Raw genomic sequence first — 12,500 nt, 5'->3', positions numbered from 1 at the left:
AGCCTTCACGACAACCACCATTTCGCACATGCGTAAATGACATAAAAGAATACTTAGAAAAAATTCGTATCATCCACAAAGCTAAAAAACCGCCGATGGAACTTCGTGAACAAGTTAAAGGGTGGCAAAATTTATCTGAAAAAGAATGAAAACGCTCTGATTCTCCAGTGCAACGGAAGCAAAAATTGTTTGAAATAGCTGGGATCTTGATTCTGAAGGACAAATAGTCAAATGTTGTGCTAATTAAGTTTATTTACGTCGCTATGCAAAATACACCAAAATACACAAACCGATTTTCGCCGCAAACACAGCGTTCCCACTGTGAAAAAAAAGATGGTGGCATGGGAAAATAGAACTACAAAAGATAACCTTTGCAGTTTAATCAAAGGAAAGAACTCGTCTTCGAACCACTGGTGTAGTCATCTTGGAGAAACCACTTGTAAAAAAAACATAACCATTCACAGAACAATTGCCAAAATGCTGTATGAAGTGGTTTTCGGAATCTCTGGGAGAAAAGAAATAAAAAGCCACAAATGAGTGGACAAGTCACAGCTACATCAAATACAGAGCAGGGAAATGGTTAATAATTTGAAAACGTGGATGAACCTGACATTGAAGGAGAGCAGACTGACACTTGCAGACTAACTCTAAATCACAGTTATTGAAAGCTAACCGCTCAAAAATGGGTCCTGAGACTTAAATACTGTTTATAAGCACTATTTGAAATGGGTGCTTAGCCTTAAATACTGCTTATCAGCGCTATTTGTAGGGAGCCAGCAGTCTACCTTTTGCAGTTATCATACACCAGACAGGGAAGAAGAAAAAAAAGAAGTTCAAACTTCAGGATTATATAGCGCTGAAAATTAATAAAACGGAAATGGAAACGCCCCTTCATCCAAATGTGCTACTTGTCAAAATTGTATAACTTGGAGGGGGCTTTGTCAAAATAATCACAAAATTTGGATTTATCACTACAAACAGACTCAGAAAAATTAAAAAAAAGAATTAAAATTCAAAAGAAATAACACTTACAAGAGCCTACAAAATGGCTTCTGATCAATAGATTACAAAACCCTTTTTCCTGACTTTTTAAAGTTTTGTTTTTATTTGCTTTTGATCATTACGAATTCCATGTAAGCAAATTAAACGATAGAGCAAATAACTAAGCAAATTAAAAATCAACAATAAATCACGTACGTTTCGGTGATAATTTAATATTGTTTCCCCTGCCCTCTAAAGGAGATTCATCAATGAACAATGGCCTTCTAAAAAGCCCTAAGAAAGAAAAGCAGAATTGGTTATCAGGCACAGTATGCCTAACCCCAACCTCAATGCTAACCATTTAAACTTAGACTTAATAACAACCAAAGGCGTTATTACAGACTGACTCATGAAAAACGTACGTTAACAATATTCCCTTCCTTCCAGCACCGATTTACTTACCAATATACACGTACTTGCGAACAATTTATGAAATTTTAGTTCATTAGTCGTACTTTCAATTTCAACCCAGGTTAAAATTAAATTTACCTAGATTGAGATCATTTCAACCTGAAGTTCAAATTTACCTGTAACATATATCATCTTCGAAGTGTGTTAATTTGAAGGCGTTGTAGCGTTAGTCCTTCCAAATGCCCGGTCTGGCCGGTTAGTTCAGTCAAATTTCACGAGTGATCATTCTCAATCCCACGGGTAATAATTTCTCGTGCAAGACTTGTGATTAGCTGGAGAGGCCCGATTTCGCGGGAAAATCAATCTAAAAATACTGACTTGTTCTGTAAAAACACCGTTCCTCAAATACAATGAAATTGTACGCTCTTAGTCATGGGGTCCTGCCAGAATTTTAAGAACATACTCAAAATATTCTCCTGCTCAGATACATGTAAGAACGTCTTTATTTTGCTCTTTTGTTACCAGTATACATAAAGCTTAAAACTGAGAAATGTAAAGCTGTTGTCTAACATGACAATTAATGTGGTTTTTTTCTTATGGCATGATACACCGAAGAACAACTTGAATGTGGTCATCATCCGAACTTCCAGTCTCTTCAGTCTCAGCATCCCCCGCCTCCGTCACCTCCTCCGCCACAACCTCCGCCCCCTCCTCCACCACTCCAGCCACCACTCCAGCCGCCACCTCCCCCGCTCCGCCAGCCGGACCTTGACGTGCCACCACTGGAGTAGTACGTCTACGAGTAAACACAAGATGAAGAATGTCAAATAACGCCTTTTGGAAGAACTCATATCCGAATTTCTGTATATTCAGTTCTCGACCACATTTACTTAAGAGAATACGTTCGGCCACAAACCGGAAATTCTACGCCTTACTCTTAAGGAAAAACTTAAAGGTTCATCAAAGTCTCACAGAATTTTGTGATATACAAGGATTATGAGACAGCGCTCTGTTCTCGATGCTTTTCTTGGGTGGTTGGCGATTCCCATCGACCTGTTGTGTACAATTTTGATCGTGTTTTCGCGAAACTTCGCGCTCCCACTTGAGCCTCGCGGAAGACAAACCCTACGACCGCAAACTAAGGCAAAACCGACCTCTATTCGTAATAATAATTTATTATTACAATGCACAGTTTTCTTCGTGAGACTCATAGGACGAATCGAAGTCGAATACAAATAACAAGGCAAAAGGATAAAACATTTTTTTTTTAAATTTATTTAACATAACAGAAGTTTACATTGCACAAGATACATATATAAAAAAAGAAAAGAAAACAAATACAACTAATTATCTGACATTCACGAGAACTGAGTGATTAATCAAAGAGGGCGAATAAAGTAAATTAAATCATGTAAATTTCTCAACCTTATATTTAAAATTAATCTTATTAACAAATTCAGATAAAATAATCGAGCTCTCTTTTAGCTTGTTTGAATAAATGTAATACATCATGTATAAAAAAGTATAGTTCAACTTTCTCACAGCCCCATGCCTAGCAAGGCATTGCGTAAACAAGCCAAACACTATTTCCTTAGGTTCTGGATTGAAACTGGTATTGTTTGTGGCATTAAACCAGCCCACCACTTGACGAGTAAAAGACGAGGTAAATTGGCGTCAAGAAAAGTGTGGTCTATGGAATCTGATTCACCGCAATACAAGCAGTCACTTTCACTTTTAATTCCAAATCTTTTCAATTCCTTTTTGGTCACTACAATTCGGTGAAGAAGTTTAAATTTAAATTCTCTTAACTTAGTTTCCTTACATGTTTTATATGACATCTTAAAACATTCTCCCCATGAGGCACTGTCAATTGGAAGTATTTTACTCCAACGCTGTAAGCCAGCTGGAGTTGACTGGTGTAGTTTAAAATTCAAGAGCCGATAAAAATCTCGACATTTTAATTTCTCTAAATTTAACACTATGTTCTCATCTAGCATAAAAGATGGGGCCCCTTGGACAAAACCCTCCACGCTCGTGTTATCCATCTCTCCCATAAAGCTTGGTATTGCGCTTAAAACTTGATAATACTCCAGAAAATTTGATTTACAATTATACTTCGAAAGAAATTCTTGAAAGGTAAGGTAGCGGCCTGATTCATGAAACAGATTATTAACTGAAACAACACCTTTCGAAAACCACTCCTTAAGAAAAAAAGGTTTACCATCTATTAGAATATCCTGGTTGTTAAACAGGAGATTTTCTTTGCTATAATTATAATTATAAAGAGGTTTAAGTTCGGAGAAGAAAGAAAGAGCGTCCCTATAAAATTTTGGTAGGCCTAGTAAGTATTTTGTATGGTAGTTATACCTTAACAGAAAGCGAAGATTACCACATTTTCGAAAGAAATGCTCAGGAACAGTTTTCCAATTGCTTTTAGTATTTTGTAACAGCCTTGGTATCCATGCTAACCTTAATGACTCCGCCCCCTCCTCCACCACTCCGGCCACCACTCCAGCCGCCACCTCCCCCGCTCCGCCAGTCGGACCTTGACGTGCCACCACTGGAGTAGTACGTCTACGAGTAAACACAGGATGAAGAATGTCAAATAACGCCTTTTGGAAGAACTCATACCCGAATTTCTGTATATTCAGTTCTCGACCACATTTACTTAAGAGAATACGTTCGGCCACAAACCGGAAATTCTACGCCTTACTCTTAAGGAAAAACTTAAAGGTTCATCAAAGTCTCACAGAATTTTGTGATATACAAGGATTATGAGACGGCGCTCTGTTCTCGATGCTTTTCTTGGGTGGTTGGCGATTCCCATCGACCTGTTGTGTACAATTTTGATCGTGTTTTCGCGAAACTTCGCGCTCCCACTTGAGCCTCGCGGAAGACAAACCCTACGACCGCAAACTAAGGCAAAACCGACCTCTATTCGTAATAATAATTTATTATTACAATGCACAGTTTTCTTCGTGAGACTCGTAGGACGAATCGAAGTCGAATACAAATAAGAAGGCGAAAGGATAAAACTTTTCATAATAGGCAAAGATAGCTAAAGAAAAAAAGCTTGCTAAGAACTATTTACGACATAATAACAATGTATGAGGTCTTAGAGCAACTGGCCCTAAATTAGGTAGTAAAATCGTCTGGTTTTTCCCAGTCTGCTTGAATAACAACTGGCTTTGGATAAGGCTACTATAGTCAGTAAGAAGACTAATTCACTTCCTTAACAAGACAATTAGGGAGGCAATATCGAGCAATATCAGCTTACCCTACTTGCTTCCATTGAAGAGCAGCCTGAACCCATAATAAAACCAAAATAAATCGCTTGTTAAAACTCTGGATTCTTTCAGTGAAAAGACACGTTCGAAAACACGCCGGTGGAAAGCTGCACTTCCAAGGTCAGAACATGTATTTATATGTTTTTTATCGCGACCTGTCATTATGTTAAAATACTGGAATTTACTCATTTGAAACAGGAAGCATTCCGTTTAACTACAATGACGCAGCGTTTCATTTCCCTGAATCAAAGCTTCCATGGCACTGTGGATAAGCCATCGAGAAAAAACTAACACACTGGAAAGTTTAAAGCTTCTTAATGACAACCTTTCAAGTGAAGACAACTGAAAAAATTTGAAATGCTCAGTTTTTCACATCGGAAAAACCCCTTCACTATATCCCAAACGGACTTCCACTTTAAAAATCAGTAAGCATGGTGCTGGAATTTTACTGAGCTGTTACAGGAAGTACGTCATTTAATCACATTGACGTTTTCTTTACTAAATAGGTAGCTTTAGGAAGGACGACGATGTCGTCTACGAGAACGTTTTCTAAGTATATTATTTCCCGTTATGGGCCTTATTCGCGCAGCGGCCATATTACCATAGACACCCCATGAGTAGAAGCGAGCAACTCCCATGCTAAGCCTATGTCACGGCATTTTTACAGACCAATCTATTTTTGGACAACCTTTGCGCAAAACAACAAAAGCAGTTCCTGTTCGGTGACGCTATGACGTCAACTAAGTTTCCCGTGATTGGCCGTCAGGCGTCTGCGGGAGTCTCATTCGCGGGAAATTGAAATTCAAAGTAAATCGGTCTGTGAAAAGGCCGTGACAGGAATATATGGGAGTTGCTCGCTCCTCGCTCCTCATGGGCTCTCGCCACAGGCAAAAGATTTTGTACCCCGAGTTGAAACGCTTGGGAACGAGTTTCGGTGCGCAAAGACAAAAGTTTTCAATCCCTCGGGACTCCACATATCATATCATCATATCATATATCTTTATTTACCCTCGGATTTTTAGAGTAGCTTGGTGTAGCTAATTTCTCCGAGCATTTACCCTCCCAACCATGATACATCACAGAAGACAGACCACAACACCGGGAACTACATGCCCTACTCTTTGCGACAAGTGTGTGGGTTCTTTTACGTCCCACAGGATTATGAACATTGAAGGGCTGTGAGACGGGACCTCCGCTTATCGTCCTTATCCAAGAAGACTAGAGAGTCTAACCATTTGCGGGTGTAATTACAAAGGCAGCACTTTCTCCTCAGTTGTTTAAAGACCCTGAGTGTTGGTCCGGCCGGAATTGAACTCACGACCTCCCGCGTAACAGCCCGGTGCTCAACCAACTGAGCCACCGGTGCGCGGTGGCCGCGCATGGCCGCCCAGTGCGGTTTTCAAATGAGTGTCGTAAAACCAAAACCAAAGTAATTACTTTGGCCAATCAAAAAGGAGGGAGACAATCCAGTAAACCTATCAAAACTCGAAGTAATTACACTTAGCCGACACAAATCGCGGGAAAATGTGCACGCGCGAGCCACGATTGGTTTTGGTTTCACTCCTGATTGGTTGAAAAAGTGGCGCGAGAACTTTGAACCAATCACTGAGTGAAGTAATCACTGAAACCACAGCAATTCGCTAATTACTTTCGACACTCAATTGAAAACCGCTCTATTGTGAGTCTTTCAACATTTCAGGGATAAACTTGGTGAACGGTGTGGACGTTTGAACTGAAGTTAAGAAATTTAACGTTAGGTGAGCGTCCTGCACATAAACTCAAATTTGGTCTTTTCACGCCGTTGTCAGTCCGAGAACGTGAAAATCTACCAAAAAGTAAAACGGACTTGGCTAGTGTGCAGAGCCTTTGTTTGTTTGTTTATTTTTTTAATATTAAACCTATTGTTTTGTGGCGTTCTTGTAGCCGTCAACTTAGTGCTTGCTTACGCTCTCTAATGATAAGGAGGAGAACATGAACTGCAGACTCATCTGAATCAGGGCTGGGTTTTTTTACTTTCAACGACAATTGCAAAGGCAATTAAAGTTGGCAAATTTACCACTCGTGCGTCGTGCTTTTGTAACCGGCTACTACCTTCGGTTCGCTGTTTCACATAAACGCAATGTCAACTCTCTGTAATGGTGATTTGTTCCACAATCGAGCAAAGGGCTTTCGGTTGGGTATGGCCAGTCTCCTTAGCAGCCGTTTTTTGCGATGTCACGCAACGCTCCTCCCTCCGTTGCGTGACATCTCAAGAGACTATTATGGTTACAGCTTGAAGCGCTTTCGCATGTCATTTTGCTCACTGAGATATACGCATCCTTTCGCAACTACGTATCATCGTGATCTAAATCAAACAAATCCGAAAAGTTATTGGTTTCGTCATTTGTTTGAGAACAATGGAGATTTGCACAAGGAAACCAAAAGGGAATAATGCGGCTGTCCAGCTGAGAGTGCCACTTGTTCTTCCTCGTCTGCATATGTCGCATCAGTGCCTCTGATATGTTGGACAGAAGTTCGCTATATTCATCGTTTGACAAAGGTGACGTTTCTTCCGGGTCGGTTTCCACATTGAATAGCAATGGAGGATCAAAGATCTCTGTTGTTCCGTCATCTGTAAGGAAAAAGAACGACAGTTTCTAAAGAAGCTGTGGTGCTGCGTTGGTGGGGAATGAAACATGAAAATTAATTAACAATAATTATTCACGTCAGAGTCGGTGAATACTGGTGGATATTTACCAAGCCGCGAAGAGACGAGCAAAATATCCACCACTTTTAATAAAAATTGTAATAAAATCATCTTATATAGCGCTGTATCCATAACAATGCCCAAAGCGCTGAAAATTCAAAATAAAAAGTAAATGAAATAATACATATGTTAAAAATTAAGAAAAACTCTTAATAACAAAAATTGTCTTCAGCTTTTCCTTAAAAGTGGCTAAAGATTTTTGAGACCTAATATCCATTGGCAGGGAATTCCACAACAATGGCCCTGCAACAGAAAAGGCCCTTTTACCATACGATTCCAATTTTTAGTTTGGAACCTTCAGTAGATTCTTTGAATCAGATCGGAGACTTCTGGTTGGCAAATAGTCAGTAATAAGGTCTTGTAGATACTTGGGAGAAATCCTCTCACGTGCCTTAAAGGTAAGGACTAGAGTCTTGAACGCGATCCTATCCTCGGCAGGCAACCCGTGGAGGCTCTTAAGGACAGGATGAATATGATCATGCTTACTCGATCCAACTATTAGGCGTGCTGCACAATTCTGTACAATTTTCACCGACACTGAGGTGAATAATTGTTTTAGTAATAAACCACACAAGTCGAATAAAAGGCGAACCAAAAAACTACTTTAATCTCGAAAAAGGAGGTCGGAAATTTCAAATCTCTCGCGCCGGCCACTCGTGGGTGAATAGTACTTGCCTAATAACCTCCAATCAGCGCGCGCGGAGAACACTATTCACTTAATGTGTGGTATATACAATATATAACTAACGGATTCTACCCAACTTCTTGATAACAGTAACTTAACCACCACAAGAAAAATTTGTGAGGTGACGATTCCAGCGTTAGCCCCTCGTCAGAGGGAGATTTTAGTAAAACAAAACAACACCTGCCATGACTGCTGTCTGCAATAGCTACCCACTGGTGACAACAAGTGACATGCAACAAACTTAATCGTAACAACAACAACAACAACACTTTATTGTACCCATAACAAAGATTTAAAGCTAAAAAGGCGCCCAACAAATTGACCTGCTCCCAACTATGTGGCTTCATAGCTCAATTGGTTGAGCGTCGCACCGGCATCGCAGAGGTCATTGGTTCGAATCCCATTGAGGCCACCTGGATTTTTCAGGTGTTTATAAAGAGACAATTGTTTAAATCGTCCAGATACTGAAGAGCGAGGATCACTTCTCCATTTCGTCTCTAACCCGCACTTCAAAATATGTATATACATTTCTTTCATTGAAAAGGGTACCGACCTCCTAAAATAACAAAGAACCTAAAAATGCCCAGAAGCCGGATAAATAAGATACTTTAACCTAAATACTGATAGCGGAGTTACAGCATGGCAACATACAGTAACGCACACACACACACACAGACACATCTTTAAAGGGATATAGACGGAGAAGTAAGAAACAGCGAGGATCGAAATGCACCAGTCACAGCTGCTGAAAACCAACCAATCACAGCAAGCATCCTGTTTAAAAGGTGATGCATAACCAGTAGACCTCATTGCCTGATGAAGACTAGCCGTGTGCAGTCGAAACGTCGCGATCTACATCACAAGTGACCACATCGTGGGTAGTTTATGAAGTACAAGACAAAATTATATACAGAGCAGAACATCATCAGTGGAGCAAAAAAGGCAAAGGTAAAAGGTCACTGCATACGAGCCAGAAGGCCCATCAGGCCGGCACTCATCTCCAGTTTCCATAGCATGAAGCGACTAGGAGTACCCCCCGGGATGGGATGCCATTTATACACCTGGGTGGAGAGAGGCACCGTGAGAGTAAAGTGTCTTGCCCAAGAACACAACACAATGTCCCATGCCAGAACCCGAACCCGGACCACACGATCTGGAGTCGAGAGCACTAACCATGAGGGCACCGCACCTCCCAGTGGAGCAAAAGATTGTTTTTTTTAAATTTATTAGAATTGTAAACAATGTAGTTACCCTTTGTGTCAGTATAAATGAGTTTGTACGGTCCAGTTGTGACAGCCGCAGGCTTCGTGACCTCTACATAATGAAAAATATATTCATGCTGGGATTCCTGTGATGTGTTCAACAGGACAGGCAACAAACTCTTGCCATCAGTGTGCACTGCAGCAGAACTGACATTTAATAACTCCAGCACACTTGGCATGACGTCCATTACAGTTACAGGAGTCGAGATAAGCCATCTGTCTTTGATGCGACCCTTCCAGTTTAACACAGTTGGAACACAGATAGTTTGCTCCCAAATACTACCATGGCGCTTTTCTAAAAAATGAAGTACAAAAGAAGCGATTAAAGAAGTATCCATTATTATCAATATACGCGGCGAAATAGAAAATCGGCCTCTTCAAAACACGCGCTCAGCGGGCCGCAAAGGACTGACAGCGGGCTGCTAATGCTTTATCAGCCCTACAGCTGATTGGTTATTGCTTCAACTTTGTGATATGCCTATTATTTATAGACGATTTTACGCATTTTTTCGGTAATTTTAAATACCGGTAAGTTCACTGGACTGAGTTGATTCTTTAATAGCTTGTTCAATCAACACTTACATGATGATTTGAAGTGACTTTGAATTCGTTATTCACTTAGCTTGTATTAAAAACTCGCATTCTTGATATCAGTTGGCCTTGTTTATTGATAATAATGATAATGACATGACTTTTTTCGGGAATATTGTTTATTTGCACCCTTGTAGTGTCATTTGCGCGGGCGCAAATAAACAATATTCCAGAAAAAAGTCATGTTATTCCCTTATTAATGTCCACCTCAACACTCAGAGGACCAAGATTCTTATAATTATTATTATTAAGCATTGTAATCTGAAAAACCAGCTGGTTATAAGCTGAGCTCCAAGATCATACATGGACCGTATAGCAGCAGCCAGAGGCGCCATAGTATGCTTTCAGTTCAACCTTGTTGAGCTGCGTCGTTGCTGTACTTGCAACAGTTATTCGTGAGGCACACGAACACGAACCTACATGTACTTCATAAATAATTACCCCCATCATCATCATCATCATCATCATCATCATTATTATTATTATTATTATTATTATGTACAAGTGGTTTCATATTAGGGTAGTACTCGGCATGATTTACTTTTGTTAATGTCTTTGTGATTAGAGAGCTCATGTGAGATTTCTTCTAGGATCCCTTATCATCTGACAAGAATAATAACAGACCAAACTATCGAGGCTGTAATTATTATTATTATATAGCCTTGATAGTTTGATCTGTTTGCACTTAAACCCAAGGAATTAACATTACCTCTGATGGAGTTCAATAATATCATGGAAGGACCGTTGTCATTGAGTGATGTTTTGACAACTGGAATGAAAGTTGTCCTCACAGTCAAGTGAATGTGGTGTGTTCTTGTTTTCAAACTTGAATTGGAAGATGACTTCCACTTAGGCAGTTGAAATGTCACTAACAAACGACAGTGTTTCCCAGGACAACAATCGCCCAGAAAATCAAACTCCATCAATGTGTGTCATCCCCGGGTTTAAACAACCATGTGCAGGCCTTAGCAGTAAAACAAAACACCTGTTACTCTGACTTCTTCTCAAAGCAGTAACCTAAAAACGTCTTTCTCCATATTGATATGCTCAATATTTCAAATTGCTCTTAGTGAAAACACACAGGGGAAGAAATGCTTTAACCAAAAACAAGTGAAGAAACCACAACAAGAAGGAGGCTACTACACTGTACTTCACTTTTAGCTTCTGGCCCACACAACTTCCTTTAAATTGAATACATGAGAACGTTGGTAATGTTTTCAAATCAAAGCTAGAATATTGTGGTACCTCTCACAATAGGGGTTTCATCCTTCTGTGCTACACAGTCCTTGCAAGATTCAGTGATATGACGGCCAGTGGCCGAAGTGACCAGAATCAATGTACTGTTTTCTTTGTCGTTATCTTTGATTGTTTTCACAATTCTACCAATGCTCCAATCCGTCTCATGCAGTGCATCATGATATAAAGTTTGCGTTGATTTTGAGAACAAGGGTGACACAAAAAATGGTTCTTTGGGGCCCATGAAGCTGACAAATAGAAAAAAGGGCTTGTTTGAAAGCGATGCCATTTCTAAAAACTCTACAGCGCTTCTAGTAAAACGCAAGGTCATGTTTTCGACAATGTAAGGTTGTTCAATGATTTTATTATTCTTGTACAGCACACAGCTGCGTATTCGAATAAAATTCATGGTGCAATGAATCCCATCCTGAAGAATGCTGCTGTAAAATACAAATGCTACAACAACTGTCAGCACCGTAACCATGTTTAAGGTATGCCCATTGTACCAGACAACGAACCCAACAACTGGGCAAATGAAAAGTAGAGGACTAAAAATGGAACATAAGGATCTCCACGTATGGTATGATTCTGAGTTCGTTCTCGAATTCCCCGTGCAATGCTCTCTGTGCGCCGATGGAACGCCATAAAACGAATCAAATCCATGTCTCAGAGGAAGATATTCGCCATTTCGTCCGACACCTAGTCCCCACACACCAACGAAGCCTGTTGTATAACCTTCTGATTTCAATACTGTTGCTAAGGTTTCTTCGCTGGATTGTAAACCTCCAGTGGATGCTAGAGACGGTATTTCCTTGAAAGGAAGAAATTTACTTTTTATAATTCCAGTTCGAGGCGGAAGCAGTCCCGTTAAAATGGAAGCCAGAGCAGAAATTCTTGACGATTGTGTGTACCATCGCGAAAATGTCGCTCCTTGCTCTGCCAACCGATCAATATTTGGAGTGTTTTGAGATTTATTGTTCACGTCTCCAAAAGAGAGATTATCAGCCATGAATATGATTATATTTGGCTTTTCACTAGTTGAGTTGCTGACAGATTGACAAAGGCGAAATAGCGGGACCACTATGAAGACCAACACAGCCGCCATCTTAAACTTTTTACAGTTATCCGCTGGACCAATCTTAGAGATTTCGCTGACTCCGTTCATCGAGCCTCAGTCCCAGAAAAAGCGAGAAACTGGTCTTCAACCACCCAAAAAATATCCGAAAGAAGTGGCTGTCGTAGCATGCACTCTTTGGTAAAAGTTCACCTTCTCCCACCCCCCTGAAAAGAAACCTAACATG

At 40.2% G+C, this 12,500-nt stretch overlaps 1 protein-coding gene across 2 annotated transcripts; it reads right to left on the bottom strand.

The window, feature by feature from the left end:
* Positions 1-1,743: 1,743 nt before the first annotated feature.
* On the bottom strand, positions 1,744-12,325 carry LOC138027615 (arylsulfatase L-like). 2 transcript variants are annotated; one of them, XR_011127486.1, is made up of 4 exons: positions 11,209-12,325; positions 9,362-9,667; positions 6,736-7,290; positions 1,744-2,188 (listed from the first exon to the last, which is right to left on the bottom strand). XR_011127486.1 is itself a non-coding variant. In XM_068875167.1 (3 exons), the coding sequence occupies exons 1-3, from the start codon at positions 12,302-12,304 to the stop codon at positions 7,007-7,009; spliced, it is 1,686 nt and encodes a 561-aa protein (XP_068731268.1). In that variant the 5' UTR covers positions 12,305-12,325; the 3' UTR covers positions 6,669-7,006. The 2 variants fall into 2 exon arrangements, 1 of the variants encoding a protein (XP_068731268.1); XM_068875167.1 differs by lacking the exon at positions 1,744-2,188 and having other exon boundaries at positions 6,669-7,290.
* Between the last annotated feature and the right edge of the window lie 175 nt (positions 12,326-12,500).

The sequence above is a fragment of the Montipora capricornis genome, chromosome 12, assembly GCF_036669925.1.
Source record: "Montipora capricornis isolate CH-2021 chromosome 12, ASM3666992v2, whole genome shotgun sequence".
Lineage (NCBI taxonomy): Eukaryota > Metazoa > Cnidaria > Anthozoa > Scleractinia > Acroporidae > Montipora > Montipora capricornis.
This window is presented reverse-complemented; position numbering and strand designations above follow the sequence as displayed.

Excerpts from the sequence above, each read along its gene's own strand:
- LOC138027615 (XM_068875167.1), bottom strand. The coding sequence starts at position 12,304 with ATGGCGGCTGTGTTGGTCTTCATAGTGGTCCCGCTATTTCGCCTTTGT. Across the intron at positions 9,668-11,208 it reads TGAAACCCCTATTGTGAGAG|AAAAGCGCCATGGTAGTATT; the intron begins GTACCACAATAT and ends TTCATTTTTTAG. Across the intron at positions 7,291-9,361 it reads CATTTATACTGACACAAAGG|ATGACGGAACAACAGAGATC; the intron begins GTAACTACATTG and ends TTTTCCTTACAG.